The following is a 17,803-nucleotide window of genomic DNA, read 5'->3' on the forward strand; positions in this document are numbered from 1 at the left end:
AAAAAAAAAAAAAAAAAGGGTTTCTAGGCAATTATAGGTCTCTAGAAAAAGAGACGCTCTCTGCTGATGCCTGCATTTTGGAGCCTCTGCCCTGCCACATGGTCCCACCGGGATTCCACCCGCCCCTCCTGACTCCTTGAGAAATCTCCGTTCTCTTCCTGGTCACCCGTCCCTCCGTCCGAGATCCGGGTCTGTCCCGGCTCCCGGCTCCGGCAGACTGGGGCCGGCTCCCTGCTGTTGTGCTGCTGGGACACCCCGGTTTCGTACGCTGTTCCCGCAGCACTCAATCTCTTCTGCGTGTGTTTTTATGTTTATCCTATTAACACTTTGCACAAAAAATCACTCCAATGGGATTTAAAGAAAGAAGGCAGTGGCTCTGGTCTGGCCACAGTCATGCTCTCTCAAGAGGGGGGAGTCCGCCTGGGGTCTGGCTCCGCTGTCAGGGACGCCACCATCGGCCACTTGGGATTTACACCCTTCGCCCTTCCAGACTGAGGGCCACGCCCTGTTCCAGGCACAGGCTTGGAGAACACGCTCTTGCCTTTGAGGTTGCAGTTCAGCTTTACCTGGTGACACCGCTCTCATTGGTGGAGGACATTTCAGTGTATCGACTTAATCGTCAATAGATTCCGCCCAGTGAAAGACATAATAGCATCTCTGGTTATTTCGTTCATTCTTTTTTTTTTTCGGTTTGTTTTTGTCCTTGTGCTACAACGTGTGACAGAAGGCTCCGGAAGTGGTGCAAAGCCGGGCTGTCTCTCTGGCTGATATTTGGAGAGGCCCAGATGCCTGGCCGGACTGGAGGGACAGAGAGGGTCTGAGGTGACCGTGTTCCAGTCAGCATCGCCCCAGCATCACGCGCGAGCAGCGCAAGCTTTCCCCTCCCTGCAGGCGCTCACAGGGCCCCCTACACAGTCGGGAGCACCGAGGACCCACCTGGGCCCACCTGGGCCCACCTGGGCCGTCTAGGTGTTGGCCACGCTGCTTCCGCCCCGGGAGGATACCCTGTGCAGTGCCTTGGGCTACGCCGTGCAGGTGCCCACGCGTGTCCTTGCCGCCATCCTCCCGCGGGTGAGTGGTAGGTGCTACTGTCCTTGTTTCAGACTCTATGTTACCCGTCCTCAGCCAGGTCTCCCGGAGCCACGAAACTGCCCCATGACTGTCACTCAATTCCTCCTCCGTCCCCGGCCTCTGTTGGTCTCTGACTTCTTACGGTTCCGCCCAGCATTTGAGAAACAGCCTTGTTGGTGTCCTGGCACCAGGTGGCCTTTGTCAGTGTTTCTGGCCATTTGCACGGGGGGTGCAGGCATCACCTTCTGGGGATGAGTCTAAGCTAAATGGCTGCAGCCAGAGTTCTCTGGGGTCAGACACACGGATCAGACCTGACTAGAGGGTAGTGGAGAAAGGTTCTTGGGATTCCTGGGGAATTTTGTTCCTGGAAACTGCTTCCCCCACTCTAGAGTCTGTTCATGCCGCAGTCCGAGGAAGCCCTGCCCCGACCGGCTCCCGCACAGGCACTTGTGGCCACAGCCGGTTAGTCAATCTGCATGCTGGCTGTGTGCTGCAGGGGTCGACACAATCCAGAAGAGCCTGTTTTCGTTGTTATTTAAAAGTCCCTGTCCTGGTAAATAAACTAGGCTAATCGAATGTTTTTCTGTGTGATAACAAATTCATCGAAGCAGGCACAGGACAGACCAGCCTCTGTAAAACAGTCCCAGGACTCCAGACACGTCTGGGTAAGTAGAATTCCCGGCATGGAAGTTGACTCCGGCACTCAGGTTTCCTCCCGTGGAAAGGTCCGGCCGATTGGCCACCGTGCGGGTCGTGTGGCTCTGGGGGGTGGAAGGCAAGAGTGCTTTCATTTTCTGTTCTTTATTCTATCAAACACCAGAAGGAACAGCACGGACACTCGGTGCAGTGGTGGGTTTTCCCAGCCTCCTGCAGGGAAGCCCGCAGTTCTCCTGTGGGGACAGGGGCGTCCCGGGAGAAGGTAGCCCAGGCCTCTGTGAGGGCCTCAGCCAGCAGAGCGCCCAGGTCACCCGACGTCCCCACTTGCTGGCCAGAGCCGGCTGGGAGGAGGATGACAAGCCGAAGGCTGAGCTGCTGTGGGAGAAGAAACAGAAGGAAGAGACGTCAACATGCTAAGGACACTATTTGGGTGACAGGCACACTTTTAACCCTGACTCGAGCACCACAGAAGTGATCCATATGACCAAAAACATTTGTGCCCCTGGAATACTTTGAAATAAAAAAAAAAAGAGCCCGGCAAAGTCTAAGAAAGACCGAAGCTCTAAGCCATAAGCCACTAATATCCCAGAGATTATGTCGAATACTGGGATTTGCAGATTTCTTCTGAGAACAATAAAATCCACTCAAGCGTCTTTAAAAAAGCGCTAAGAAGACTCAGGCAGTGCAGGGGTCGGAAACACAGCAGAGGATGTTCACGGCCTCTTAGAAGTTAAATTATTTACAGGTGAGACTCGGCACGGGGGGACTTGGAACTTCTGTGCCCACTCCAAACATCTAAGAACGGCTGGCAGCGATTCGCACGGGCCAGAGCTGCGGGGCTCCCGTCAGGGTCCCAGGGGAGCTTGTCACCCTGGGGCGCCCGCGCGGCCCCTGCACAGGAAGCGCTCCGAGCCCGGGCCCACGTTCACCTTCCTGCTCCGGCTCCGCCTTCTTTCTGCAAAGGAAAAAAGCCCAGGACTAACCTTCCTAAATCCCCGGGTTTTCCTTGGCTGAGTAGCTCAAGGTCAAGAAGGACTGAAAGAAAACAAAGAGAAAGGCAAAGGGAAGGGACAGGAGCACACGGGTGGCGCCGGGGATCCCACCCAGAGACCCTCAAGGCAGGATCCGAGCCCGCGGGCCGGGAGGGCCAGGGAGAGGTCAGGGGAGAAAAGTCAAGAAGGGAGAGAAAGTGGAGCCCCGGGATCCCCTCCGGCCACCCTGCCGTCAGCGCCACAGCCGCCCTCCTTGCGCTTGTCCTGCCCACGGAGGCGGCGCCTGCTGGAATCTGAAATACTCTCGGTCCTTATAAGTGCTGTTTTCCCTTTTTTCCTGTGGTTTCTTTTTCTTCTTCAAATTTCCCTTTTTATTTTTCACTGGAGGGAAGCACCTAATACTTTTTTAAATGGAATTGTCTGATGGAAAAACGAAAGTTCCAAAGTTAGTTTTGATGGCTCGGTCGCTAAAGGTCGCCTATGTCGTCTCCAGGAGCCTGCGCTGACGCTTTCCTGGGCGCCCTGAGCTCTATCCCCTGCACGGGGCTCTGTCTAGGGAGTCACGCTCACCCGATGCACCTGCCACGCCTGCTCCTGGCGGGTCCCTGGCGCAGCTGCACCTGCTGTGTCCTGGCGCCGCACAGGAGGGAGAGCGCGGGCCGCTCGCCTGCGCCATCTGCTGGACCAAGTTCTTGATCGGCTCACGTCTACCTTGATTTTAACCACACTCAGCTTCCTTTGTTTGCATTTCTCATACTCAATAATATGTTTCTATTGTCCAATGAGTGGTTATATTTGTGATTGTTATTTTTATAGTGACTGCATTGCAATATAATGCACATACCTTACAATTCCCCATGAGAAGTGTGTAATTCAGTGGTCTTTAGTATATTCACAGTTGTACCAGTACCATAATCAATTGTTTTAGAACAATTTCTCACCCAAAAGAAACCCCTACTCATTAGCAGTTGCTCCCGTTTCCACCCAGGTGACCCCACCCTACCCTCTGTCTCTGCGCATGTACCCGCTCTGCACTGTATGTACACAGAGCCGCATGCTGGCCCTTCGTGGCTGGCTGCCTCCGGGGCTCTCTTGCTGGCTTTGCCGCAGGATGGTTAGTTAGCATCTGGGTTCCAGAAGGAATGATTCCTCACAGGGTCCCGGGACACACAGGTAGAGGTACCCCCAGCATGGGTAGGTGAGACTGTGCCCGGCATGGGGCTGAGTCGAGAGGAAGAGTGACAGGGGAGGGGACAGGGCCACGGGCTCCTCCCTGAGAGCCTGTGGAGGGAAGGGACCCATCAGAGACCGAGGGCAACCAGCGAGGCGGCAGGGAGCCAGGAGAGGGGACCAGGGTGTTCCCAGGGGCTGACTGATGTCAGGGGCTCCAGGCGCTTAAGTTCCTGTGCGTCATTTGTCACAGAGTGATGTGTGAGCTTCTGTTCCTTTCCTTCTTTTGAAGTTCTCTGCTTTCAGGAGCTGGTGGAAAGAAACCCCACAACACTGCACAGGATTTCAGGCATTCCTCACAGACGATCTTGTCTAGTGAAGAGGTTAATCACACATAGCAGTTTTTGCGTGTTTGGTTTTGGTTTTACCTCACACTTCTCTCTTCCCAGTGTTGCCCTTCACACCTGGGACGCCTCACCGCAGTGACCGGGAGGACACCTGGCATCCCAGGAATCAACCGAATTACACTGTTTAAAGACTTGGTTTCTGTCTGATTAAACTTCTTTGGCATGAGAAAGAAGGGTCTGGGGGGAAATGTAGCAAAAAAAATACATTTCTAGTTCTACCAGCTTGTGCGATTTTGGTCCGACTGACTTGAAGCAACTGTGTTGGATAACAAACTTTTTTTTAAGTATTTGAAAAGTCAAAAGTCCAACAACTGGCGTTTATTTGAAACTGTTCTTCCTTGTCAACCATTCGCAGGCGTCCTCGCTCCTGGCGCTGCTGCTGCTGCTGGAGGGAGGGATGTTCTCGTCCTCCCCGCCCGCGGGGCTGCTGGAGAAGCTCTTCCAGTACATCGATCTCCAGCAGGACGCGTTTGTGCAGGTAGGAGAAGCTACACACCCAGCGCCTGGATCACGCCCTTTGGCTATCTGGGGAAAGCTACTATTTGCTTGGAGATCGCCTGACAACTTACTCTATTAAAGAAATGTCTGCGACTCCTCATTGGAGTAAAGTCATCAATAGTCATTAGATCCACGGAAGGGATGCTCCAGCCACGCCACCTGGAAAGGGCGCGCTCTGCACTCCAGCACATCTGCTTGAGGGACGGCCATTTGGAGGTGACCAGCAGACTCTGCTGAGCTGTGTCACCCATGAGCAATGCCACCTGGCTCCAGGTGAGGCCTAGGCAGAGCTAGGGCACTAGGGAGCTCTGCAGAGTTCGATGGACTTTGTCTCCTCCTTTATGATCCTCGGAGTGTCCTAATGCACCACACGGCCCCACGCGTAAATGGAAGGGAGGACGGGGAGAGGGAGGGGGTTGCGGGGAGCAGGAGCTTGCCATTCCCGCATTCTCATCAGCTACTCCCCCCCACGGGGGGTGTCATGTCCCCTCCTGGGTGTCTGGCCATCACCACAGCCCCCACACACTGATGAGGTGTTTGTGCTCACCAGCCAGGGGCCTCTGGGGGGTCTGACTGGACTTTGTACCCCGAGCCCCCCACGCCATGTCTGGCACATTATGGGCATTCAATATATGTGTATTGGATCAGTCAACCAATCTCAGAATGTTGTCGTGTGCAAACAGTTAGATGTAAACCTTCGAGTTTCACACTAAATGTACGAAACTGAACATCCAGGCCCCTGTTCCTGAGCTTGACCTTCATGTAATCCTGCCTCTTCCTGGAATATTAACTTGTCCTAGGTGCCTCTTGGGTTTCTGAAACCCGAGTGGGGGTTCCGGAACAGGCTGGACTGAATAGGGGTGGAGAAATGGTGTCTGGTGGGGGTCGACCACCAACTGGGCCTTTTGGCCCAAATGTCTCCTCTTCCCGACTTCCTCCAACATACCCACGTCCACTCCTGGGAGAACTCCGCAGTGTCTGCTCTGCAGAGTCTGGTTTAAAAATGTAAAGCGCGATATTCCCGAAGGTTAAAAATAAATTCTTTTGTAACAAACATAAAAGTGCTACAACCAGGGTAGAGAGATCAAACTCAACTAAGTTAGGAGAAGTCCAAACTGGCCACTGAAAATGTGTGTGGTTTTTCATAAAGATGAAGACTGTCCCAGTACGAGCAACTCGGGCTCCGCCGCGGGGATGAGAATGACGACTGCTGCTAGCGCACTCGTCACCTGCCAGGTCCGCGCAGTGCGCTAAGCTTCGTGCACACGTTATCTCTTCATCTTCACCTTAGGGAGCGTCGCCCTCTGGTAAAGATGACAGAACTCAGGCTAAGGGAGGTTAAGGAACATGCTCGAAGTCACACGACTGCAACAGGCAGGACAGGATTAGGAACTAAGGCTGTCTCACGCCCAGCACTGAGTTCAAGCCCAGGGTCGCACTGCCTGGGTCCCAGCGGTGCGGGGAGGTCCCGGCCAGGAAATCTAAATGCAGAGCGCGTCAGGAGGAGCCCTGCAGCCCAGCTGAGGCCACTGTGGGATTAAATTGGTGTCACCTGCAGTGGCCAGGAGGCCTCCAGGGGCATTTGTGGGAAGCCAAGAGTCCAGGAAAGAGCTGTTCTTAGTAATTAGAAACAGTGGGTGGGAACTTGCCCTTCTTTGCAGCCCCAGTGCCGCAGGGGGAGCAGAGCGCACGTCTCTCGAGAAGACACCTTTGCCCCAACCCGCCCCGCCCACTCTTCTGCATTGACCAGACGTCTCTGGCCTCTGAGTCCCCGTCTGCCGGTTACTTGTGGATGTCACAGAGCTCACTGGGCAGCCTTCAGTCCTCGACCAACTGAACAGTGTTTGGGGACTTGTCGTCTCCTCCCTCCCCCATCGCCCCGCCCAGAGCGGCTGTGGGACCCGCCAAGACTAATCCTCTCCTTGCCTTTCTTCCTAGACGCTAAAGGACTGGGTGGCCATTGAGAGTGACTCCGTGCAGCCCACGCCTCGGTTCAGACGAGAGCTCTGCAGAATGATGGCCGTGGCCGCCGACAAGCTCCGGCGCCTGGGAGCCAGCGTGGATTCCGTGGACACGGGGTCGCAGCAGGTGCCGGCCCGGCTCCCTCCCACCTAAGGGGCTGCCACCTCTGCACATCCGCCAGGCCTTCCTTTGGTGGTGGCGGGAGAGGGGCTTCCCCGATCCGCAAGCAAACCCCCACGTCCCGCTTCCCGGTGAGGATGGCGCATTGCGCCTGGTCTCCCATGAGACTCTCACTGACTGTCACGCCAGGACGCTGGGGCGGGGGCGAGTGGGGCCGGCTGGCTACGGCAGCGCCCGTGCACTGCTGGCTCCCTGTGCACGCGGCCCAAATCTCTCCCAGATTGGCCTTTCCTTAAATTCCTGTGCATCTTCCCAAAGGGCCCTTATAGAGAGCTGCGTCCTTTCACCAGAGTCACTGCCAGAGCTTTCGCTCGCCGCGAGTGACCATCGCAAACCCAAGCGCCCCGCGCAGCCTGCCTTAGCGCTCAACAGCCCAGGGCGGCCTCGTCTTCCGGGACTGCGTCCGCCTAACCTACGCCCCTGAGATCTGAGTCCCTGTTGAAGGGCACAATTTGCCGTGCTTTTTGTCAATTCCTGTCTAAGGAAGTGGCCGATACTTTTAATTATATTTTATGTCTTAGTTAAAAGCATCTCGTGGCACTCGTTTTAGAGATGAAGAAAGTGCTGCTCAGAGAAATGACACGGGCCCTCTGAAGACCCAGGGTTAGAGTGGACAGGGCTCCTAATGCCACGTCTGAATGTTCTGGAAGAACAATAGGGTGTTTTGTGACCCTCTGTGTTTCTGCAGCTGCCTGACGGTCAGAGTCTTCCAATACCTCCCATCATCCTGGCCGAGCTGGGGAACGGCCCGAAGAAACCCACCGTGTGCTTCTACGGCCACCTGGACGTGCAGCCTGCTGCCCGGGGGGACGGATGGCTCACGGAGCCCTACGTGCTGACGGAGGTGGACGGTCAGTGAGGCGCCGGGGCGGCGGGGATCAGTGCTGGGGACAGGGCTTGCTTCCGGGGCTGAAGGATCTGAGATGGGACTCTGTCCCGGGGCTCCGGGTCATTTATTAAGAATGAAGAGAGGATGGTGCGGTGGCTCACGCCTGTAATCCTAGCACTCTGCGGGGCCGAGGATTGCTTGAGGCCAGGAGTTAAGACCAGCCTGAGCAAGAACGAGATCCCTGACTCTACAAAAAATCGAAAAATTAGCTGGGTGTGGTGGTACATGCGCATGTCTGTAGTCCCAGCTACAGGGAGGGCTGAGGCAGGAGGATCGCTTGAGCCCAGGAGTTTGAGGCTTCAGTGAGCTATGATGACACCACGGCACTCCAGCCTGGGGGACAGAGTGAGACTCTGTCTCAAAAAAAAAAGAATGAAGAGAAATACTGTTCTCAGGGAATGAGACGGGTGCTAAAGTTGAATGAGCTGATGGATATGAACCACCAGTCCAAGAATCTGTTTAAAATTCAGACTTTAGATAATGAAAAATACAAAGTCCTGTTTGTGATGGTTAAAAAAAAAGAAACGGCTCTAGAACATGCAAACTAACCTATAATAACAACAGAAAGTAAATCAGTGGTTGCCTGGGGAAGGAAGGGCAGGTTTGGCAGTACGAGATGAAAAAAGGGCACAAGGAAATTTTGAGGGTGATGGAATGTTCATTATATTGGTTGTGGTGATAGTTTCATAGATGTATACGTATGCCAATATGTTTTAAATTGCATCCTTTAAATATGTGCTGTTTATTATATGTCAATTATACCTAAATAAGCTCTTTTAAAAATTTATTGGTCTTAGAAGACTCCAGTAGAATAAAGAAAAAAGTAAAAAAGAAAAAAGAAAAGAAAAAAAAAAGAAATACTGTTCTCATAGTCTACCGATTGGTTCAATGAGGCTGATTTTCCTTCATTTATGAAAGAAACTATGAACCTTTGTGCCCCTAGATAGGGTTCCTGGGTTGTGAAGAAAACAGTTATCTGGGTGACACATTTTCCTTTTCAGCAATACCCAATAATTCGCATTTTATAAAGAAAATAAGAAGAAATCTTAATAGAGATAAACATACGTCTTTTCTTCATTCTTCCACTAATTGTAAGCTCTCAAGATGAGAGGCTATGCTGAATGATGTTCTATAAGAAATTCTCGGGTCCCGTCAGTGAACTTGGAAAATATAGCCGATTACTGTTGAGGCCAGTGGAATCCGTCTGTTCAAATTAGCTTATTTTATCTGACTCAATGACGACCATACTATGTGTATATAAGAAATCATACTTTGCAATTTCACAGCAAGATATGTGCCCGGGATATTAGAAAACACTGTTAAAATTATCACTCATAAAATGACCTTTGTTTTTAATGCGCTTAACTTGGCTGAGGTGACCATGCTTTTCTGAAAATTCTTCTCCCATTTTTAAAGGAAAACTTTACGGACGAGGAGCCACAGACAACAAAGGCCCGGTTTTGGCGTGGATTAATGCCGTGAGCACCTTCCAAGCCCTGGAGCAAGTAGGTGACCGGTTAGCTGTGTCTGGGAGAGAGGGCTGAGGAGGATGATAGCTACATGTGCTTTGAGTTGCTCACTGTGTTCTAAGCAAACTGCATTGTGTCATTTACACTTCCCAACACTCTTGGGAGGTGTGCGTTGCAATTACATCCATTTTACAGATGAGAAGAGTAAGGTTGGGGAGATTAGTGTGCTTACCCAAAGTGGCCCAGCGAGTGGCAAGGCATTAGCTTAGAGGGTGGATTCAAGCCTGTGCTGTTAACTACATTAAAAAACAAGATGCAGCAAAACGTGCAATGAAGGCTGGATACAATGGCTCATGTCTGTGACCCCAGCACTTTGGGAAGCCAAGGTGGGAGGAACACTTGAGGCCAGGAGTTCAAGACCAGCCTGGGCAACATAGCGAGACCCCATCTCTAAAAAAATGTTTAAAAATTAGCTGGGAATGTGTGTACCTATAGCCCCAACTTCTCGGGAGCCTGAAGTGGAAGAATAGCTTGAGCCCAGGAATTCGAGACTTTGAGGCTATAGTGAGCTACATTCCAGCCTGAGCCACAGAGCAAGACTTAGTCTTTAAAAAATAAAAACAGACATGTGATGAGCCTGTGGCTAAGTTACTATCTACTGGCTTGTCTGTTATTTTTAACCTGTATTTTTATCTTATCTCATGTTTTTGTAATCTTCCCTCCCTTCTCATCACAGAGTATGATTTTGTTAAGAGAGACCCACACCCATTTTTCAAACTGTATTAGCTGCTTTGCAAATGATCGAGACAGAACTCCCATGACACTCTGCCTGGATCCTTAGACCTCTTTCCCTAGGAGCCCAGTTGTTCTCTCTAAATGTCCAAATAAGGGGTGTGGAAGGGAGGCAGGGGGTGGCTTTGAGGGAGGGGAGCCCACTCTTTCCACCACCAGAGGACATGGCTGGTGGATCCGGGTTTGCGTCTTTAACAGTCTCATATTGTGTTCTCAAAAGGATGGTTTTGTCTCAAACCTCTCCTTTCCCTCCTACTAATGGATGTGCTTAGATTCTAGCAGAGGACTGAATTTAGCTGTGTGGCTGTGAGCAAGTGACTTAATCTCTCTGGGCCTCAGATTCTGTTCTGTAAAGAAAGTACGCTGATGCTGACGCGGGTGGCGGCTCTGACACTGTGCGGCTCACTCGCCACCACCTGCCTGCACTCAGGCCGCCTGGATGCTGAGGACCTTGAGGTGGGGAGAGCCTGGGCCCCTGCTCTCCCTCTCTCACCGCCGACTCGGGGGACGTTGGGACCTGCTGGTTAGGAAGACGCCCCATGCCACTGTCACTGAGCCAGCTCCATGCTCAGGGAAACTTGTAGGGAGAGGAGGCAGCTTCCGGGCTGGGAGTGGCCTGAGATGGGGAGGGCAAGCCCTCCCTCCCAGCTCCCAGGCTCGCCCCAGGGACGCGCCTCCCGGGCTTCACAGCTGCGGAAAGCCTGCGAGCTCTACAATGTGTCAGGCCCGGCTGGAGCTGGAAGTGCAGATGTCGGGGACCCCCACCTGGCCCCCTAGGTCACACTGGCACCGTTTCCCACCCCAGGACCTCCTAAGACACACTGAGATGGCCTCAGCTTTCTAGAAAGCTCCTCAGGGACCCTTTTTCTTCTGCTTAGACCCAAGTTACTGGGTGCTCATTGTTGAACATTCCTCAAAGTGCAGTTTGGAGCAGGAAATCTAACGTCAGCAATTCTTAAATCACGGGATTGATATTTTACACAAGTATTTAGAGGCAGGTAATATAAACATTGTTCCACATGGCGTTATAATAGCAATGGCGCTTTGTATTGGCTTTGCGGGGCGTGGGACATGCATGAGACTTAGAGCGAGCTCCAAGCCTGACCCCACAATGCCCCAGCCCCATGCCTTGGGGTGCAGAAGGATTCTGGGGAGCAAACCTTAGACGTGTTCTTAGGAGCCTTTCTGCCTCTTCGTCCTACTCACGTGGCTTCACTGTACAAAGCAGTTTCCAACGCTGGGTATTTAAGAAGGAAATGGGGCCTGTCTGCCGAGTTCGAGGGCAAAAAGGAAAACGGTGCCATCCCCAGAGCAAATCCCCTCTCTGGGCACGAGCTCCCCTGCTGGGGCAGAGGCCGGAGACCCGGGTGTAGCTGTGTCTGTCTCCATCTCGCCCGTCCTGGGGAGAGCTGAGAGCAGGGGCGCATCTCTGACGCTGTCCAGAGGGACGCATAAAACACTCACTGAGTCACCCAGTGGAGCAGCCCCAGCCACGCCCACGGCTTCCCGGCTTGGATCTCTGGGCGCCTCTCCCAAATCCCATCCTTCACTGCAGCCCTGAGCTGCGGGTGGCTCTTCCTGGAGGGTATTTCATCAGAGGCCAGGGCTTCTCACTCGGAAGTTTATTTTCTCCTGAGACCTAAGTGGATGAGAGGGAGCTACCCATGCGCACTGACTCCTCCATCCCCTGGAGAAAGGCAGGCGCCAAAACCAGGCCGGGTTCCTGCCTTCTCGCCCACGACGCTCGCACCTCGTAAGGCGCAAACATTCACGGTGGCCTTGGGTGCTTTCTCTCTCCCCACCCCCTTCTCTCTCTTCGTCCTTCCTTCCTTCCTTTTTCTCTCTCTCTTTCTTCTTTCTTTTTTCCTTTCTTTCCAGGGATAAGCAATATTTATAAGATAGTTCCTATATAAAGGCCAAAATCTGCTTTGCATTTTAAATTTTAACTCTGATAGTTACATAATTACGAACAAAACGTGAGAAATGCTCGCTGCCCTTGGACAAGTCAGGTAATCTCTCTGAGCCTCATTTTCCTCATCTGTGAACTGGGAAGGTAATTGCTACCCACAGGCTTGTTGCGGGTGATGAGGAAATAGCGCAAAGGCACTCTGGCGGGCCCGGGTCCTTCGTGAAGGTCCCCTCCTTCTTCCTCCCTCGCTTCCTGCCTTGCCCACAGCACCTCGGCACACACCCCTGATGGTTTCCCCAGGAGGCAGAGCGAGTACTGACGTCCACGTCCCACAGGCACAGAATGCGCTGCGATTTCCGACTACTTCTCAGCAATTGTTTGCTAGTTAAATGTTAATACAGAACTTCTGAATATTAAGTTTTTAGAACTTTAGCTCAACTTCCTAAGACACACAGATGAGCAAGTGATACATTTGAACAAATCATTATCCTACAATGCCCTTATCCAAGTGATGACCAATGTTCTGATTTTAATTATGACATATTTATTATTTTCTAACACATAATCCTCTGCTCACTTTGCACGTGTTAATCTGTGGTGAGTCAGGCCGCTCGTTGGCGCTGACGGAGGCGGCTGTGCCGTGCGACGTCTCTGCTGTAGTCACTTCCGCCCTTGTCCTGCCGGCTCCGCGCTCTAGGAAAGGACTTTGACCTCTCTCTCCTCTTTATGCGGCTCTGGAGGTTATGACGTTATAAATTATAAAGATACAAAAGATCAAAACCAAATGGGAGAAGAGGCATGTTGTAAAAATTTTAAAGGAGCTATTTCATGCCCTAATATTAACTAGAGAAAAACTCAAGTCCCATTTTGCTACAAGATCAAAGCCCTTGAGTAAGTTAAAAGGCAGATGGCAATCATGGCTGAAAAATAACAGATACTGGGAGTAAAAGTTATCCTGAGGCTTAACAATCTTTCAAAGGAAAAAGTTCTCCTTTATCATGCTCAGAATTACAAGGACAGAAAAGCGATATGCAGTTGAGTAACCTTTCTTGACAAATTCCTTTTGCGGGGAGGAGGAAAATGCCTCCCTCTGTAGCACAGCCAAGCTCCAAGGGTAGACCTTGCCTTTCCTGCAGGAATTCCTTCCCCCAACTCTTATCATAACCTTGAAGCGATGGGCCATGTTGACGTGTGCAGGGCGTCACCTTGAATTCTCCTTCACAATCTTACCTAAAACTCCATTGCTGTAAGCAGAACTGTTGGGAGTGTAAATAATTCACACATTGAGTTTAAATAATAATTTAATGTATTTGTATTATGTACAAATGAATCCTGGATCTTAAAATGTGAATGGGCAAGGTGTGCCATTTTTTTTTTTTGTTCCATTGTTAACTCAGGATCTCCCTGTGAATATCAAATTCATCCTTGAGGGGATGGAAGAGGCCGGTTCTGTCGCCCTGGAGGAGCTTGTTCAAAAAGAAAAGGACCGATTCTTCTCTGGCGTGGACTACATCGTGATTTCAGATAACCTGTGGGTCAGTCGAAGGAAGCCAGCGGTCACCTACGGGACCCGCGGGAACAGCTACTTCACGGTGGAGGTATCTGCAAACAGCACGTGCAGGAGGCACAGGGGGCTGCGTATACAGTGAGGACCCCGTGCTGGGACCCTGCGGAGGAAGAGATAAAGTGCTTCCAAGAGCCGAGTCCTTACCTGGGACACGCGGCCAGGGGGAGGTCACAGAGGCCTTGGGGTTTGGGGAGTTCGTGAACCCTCCAAAATTTGCAGTGGTTGTGCTTCATGCACTTTTCGGGTGAGAGGATTCATAGGGGTTTGTGAGCCACAATGCCAAAGGTTTAGAAACTACGGCTGTGGAATTTGGAGGCAGGAACAGCAGCCCGCAGGGAGGTAAGGAGATTGCCTGATCAGATGCCGGGTTGGTGCCTGCGGGTCGAGGGGCTGGAGACCAAGTGACAGGGTCGAGGGGAGGTGGAAGGGGTGCTGGCGTCTCTCTGCCCACAAGAAGTTTACTCCTAGCGAGATGCAGACACAGAGATGATGCACGGCCTGTGCTGTAGAAACTGCTCTCAAGAAACCCTACTGTGGAAGGGCGGAGCCAGGCATGGGGGGGGCCTTCTGGACACAGGGGAGAGGCAGCAGCTGGGGACCTCCCCGGGAGAGGCGTAAGACGGGGCTGAGCAGGAGGAGGGCTGGGGTCCCGAGCCAGGAAAGGAATTAACCTCTCTGCAAGGGCATCGGGTAGGAAGAGAGAGAACAGCTGTGGCACTTCTGCCCTCTTGTTGGCTTCAGTGTTTCCTGCTGAGTAGGAAGTGAGTTTACCCATGGAGAAGCGATGGCTCGAAGTGGTCGCCATGGGGAACGGGTAAGAGAAAGGGCTAGAGAAGGGCCAGGAGGCCTCAAGGGTGAGGTGTGGCCTGTCCACACAAATGGACGACTCTGTGCTCAGCACGCAGGGGCGGCGAAGGCCACATGGGTTGCATTGGCTGGGGTTGAGGTCGTTCCCGACCAGCATGACGGAGAAGATAGGCATGGGAGTCAAGGTGATGCCCACAGAGAGGTCCCGGTGATGCCCTGTGGCATTTAGGTTGAACAGGGGAAAGTAAAGGCAGGAGGACCACAGTCTGGGAAATCTCAGAAGGATCAAGGGATGGGACGTCTTGAGGTCCAAGAGCAGGTGGGGCAGAAAATGACCGGAGGGGAGGAGGAGAGGACGTGTGAGCAGAAGGCGGGAGTGCTTAGCTAGCGTCGCCGCCTGGTGAAAGGAACCCTCGGCGAAAGCGCCCAGACAGAAGGTCCCCCGGCTGTGCCTGAAAGATGTTGGAGCAGGGCGAGACCAGCTGGCGAGGAGGATGGGAGGGGATGAGCTGCAGAGACTATTTAAAATTAACGCAATTGACTGGAAACTGGTAGCCGATTGCACGTGGTGCCCAGGGGCGAGAGCAGGCTGCTCGAAGGCAACTGCGGGAGGGCGGGTTGAGTTCGGCTCTCCGCCTACCGACTTCCGGAGACTGGACGCGCACCCGAGCGGAAGGCACCGTCACTCTGGGTGTGGCGTTCAGGTGAAAGGTCAGACGACAGGGATGAACACCAGGGTGTGCGAAGTTCATGTGAGTTCTTGAAGGTCTGTGGACAGAGGAAGGACAAGCCACGGATGAGACTTGGGGGTGGGAGGAAGAACAGACGTTGTCAGAGGAGCTGTGTTAAATAATAGACGGGTCCCGCGGGCAAGAAAACAATAAAGAGACGACAGTTTCTCCAGAGGGAGGGATGATCAGCAGCACGGGGTGAAACCGAGAGGGAGACAATGGTGTAGACTTCTGTCATTTGGCCGAGGAGGGCCTGGCGGTCTTGGCTGGGATGTGGTTGGTGGAGTAGCTGGAGATGCAGGGGGTCTCAGGGGGTTCGGGAGACAGCGGGAATGAAGAAAAGGAGAGGGGTGGAGGCTTCACGTGGGGCGATGGAGAAATACGGGAGGTGAAGTCAGGTCTGAGGTCGCCTCCCTGAGTTCTGAGGGACACACCCGGCTTGTCTGCCATGTGCAAAACGCTATCGCCAAGGGACGCCAGGCAGTGATGTGTCTCTTCTCTTTTCCCTGCCTCACAGGTGAAATGCAGAGACCAGGACTTCCATTCGGGGACCTTCGGTGGCATCCTTAATGAGCCGATGGCTGATTTGGTTGCTCTTCTTGGTAATGCCTCAGTTTATTTCTCTTTTTAAGCATCAAGGGGTCTGCTAAATACAGTTCTGTTTGTCTCTGAGTGTCTCTCCTCCTCAGGTGCGAGAGCCAGCTCTGATAAGGGTGTAGCAGAAGAAAAACCACATTCTTAGCTTTTTTTCCCCTCGGCTAACTGTTCCTGGACTTATCGCCATGTCCCCGTTGTTTCTCTTACGGACGGAATCTCTTCCTCGATCCACCCCTGTTTCTGTTATTGGATAGTGTGACACATCCTGCCATACCTAGGACAAGAGGGTAGAGACCCAAAGGACGCACAGGACCGAGAGGCCACCCCTGACTCCCGTACTGCTGCTCCCAGAACTCGGGGCAGGTGGGGTGGGACTCCCAAGCCAGCTGAACTACAAGTTCGATTTCAGGACTCGGCAGGACTTTTTGACTAAGACAAATCAACAAAGGGCTGCCCAAAGGGGAAAGGAATGAAGCGACGCCCCGAGTGAGGCCTCCGCCTACAAAGCTCCTCTTGTTACTTGATAGAACCCTCCGCAGACCAGCCCCGCACACAGGGGCCACGCCTCCTAGCACGTGGGCTCCAGGTGCGAGTGACAGGGTGTGTCCTGGCCCTGCCACACACCAGCTGCACGATGCTGGGCATCCTCTTACTGCATCCTCAGAGCAATACCAGGTAAACATAGCATCATGCTCCGTTTATAAATGAGAAAACCAAGCACCAGAGAACTTGGATAACTTTCCAGAAGAACTCAGAGAGCATGCATGTGAATATTTTTTGGGAAAAAGGTTAATTTTCTACCTTACCCGAACTAATCTTCTCTCCGCCTGGAATGGCATCAGATAGATCTTCAGCAGCACGTTCCGATTTCCCCAGGCGCGACTGCTCCCCGACAGCTTTTGACACCGTGTGGCCTCAGCAGGCAGGGGTCCCGTTAGCCCCCCAAATGCACGTTGCTCTGCCAAGGAGCAGTCAGATCAGGATCACAAAGGGGATGAAAAGCACATGGTTGCACTTTCTTCAGTTTTTGGTACTAATCAAATAATCAGTGCCCGCTACGTGGTTTTCTACGCTTTGTACGAACGCGTAAGGACGCAGGCTTGATAAACTGCAGCGTGTATCAGGGACGAACAGGAATTTTGCTTGTGGTCTGGCTGCGCCGTCGTGGAGAAGCCCCAGCAGCGCCTTGACTCCCGGGCCCCCCTCAGGGCCACTGCACATGAGGGTGCCCAGGGAGAGCGGTCCGGCTGTGTCCCCATTGCAGGCTGACAGGGTTAGTCACGAGTTAGTCAGGAAGCTGGGACTCCAGGGGACAGTCCCGCCTTGTGCAAGTCTCCTAACCTCTCTGGCCTCCAGGGTCCTCATCCGAACCATCCTGACGGCTGCCATGACCACTAACAGGTAATGAAGGCTTCCCGGGCTCCCACTGTGTGACATGCACGATAATGTCCACTAGGGGGTGCCAGTGAAATCAGATAACGTCCCTGTGTGCAGAGAGGCGTACAGCCGAGCATGCCGGGGAGGCGGGAGATGGGCGGGGGATGCTCCTGTTTACAAACAGACCGCTGACCTGCGCTTTCCCCTTGGGGACATTTTCCCACCGCTGCTGCATTTTCCTAAAAGCCACAAAGCAGGAAAGAACTGAGGGCATTTCTATAAGCACCAAATATCCTATGTTATGTAAAATTTTAGAATTCCAAGCCGACTCCTGAGGATCCAGGGTCACGTTTGCTGAGACAGTTTTCAAAGGCCCCCTCTGCCCCGCACGTGTTGCCTGAGACCACGTTGGTGGCTGCAGAAATGACATTCAGAGGATAATGATTCCCAGCGCAAAATGAGCGGGAGGGGAGGGGGTCAGTTCTCAAGCATCCAGTCCTCAGGCAGACGCTCTCGACAGTGAAGAACCAGGGCAGAAGAATGTGGAACGTAGCATCTGCAAAGCACAGTCATTTCTGTGCAGCACGGACAGCGGCGTTTGCACGTCCAGTCCCGCGTTCCCTGCGAGGGAGTTTTAGGCAGGCCCAAGAGACAGAGCCGCGCTCCTTAGCTCTCTCTAATCAGGTTTCTCTGAGAGTGATTTGATGTGACAGGAAAGCGAGGAAACC

The 17,803-nt window shown here is 52.8% G+C and overlaps 1 protein-coding gene across 1 annotated transcript in view; it reads left to right on the forward strand.

Moving 5' to 3' along the window:
* Positions 1-17,803, forward strand: part of CNDP1 (carnosine dipeptidase 1 (metallopeptidase M20 family)) — a 33,851-nt gene that overhangs the window by 8,948 nt on the left and 7,100 nt on the right. Inside the window, exons 3-8 of the mRNA XM_012648883.1 lie at positions 4,653-4,775; positions 6,734-6,883; positions 7,626-7,788; positions 9,243-9,331; positions 13,394-13,594; positions 15,619-15,703. Coding sequence (XP_012504337.1) covers positions 4,653-4,775; positions 6,734-6,883; positions 7,626-7,788; positions 9,243-9,331; positions 13,394-13,594; positions 15,619-15,703 — 811 coding nt within the window. The remainder of the gene's footprint in view (positions 1-4,652; positions 4,776-6,733; positions 6,884-7,625; positions 7,789-9,242; positions 9,332-13,393; positions 13,595-15,618; positions 15,704-17,803) is intronic.

The sequence above is a fragment of the Propithecus coquereli genome, unplaced genomic scaffold (genome assembly GCF_000956105.1).
Source record: "Propithecus coquereli isolate 6110/MARCELLA unplaced genomic scaffold, Pcoq_1.0 Scaffold296, whole genome shotgun sequence".
NCBI lineage: Eukaryota > Metazoa > Chordata > Mammalia > Primates > Indriidae > Propithecus > Propithecus coquereli.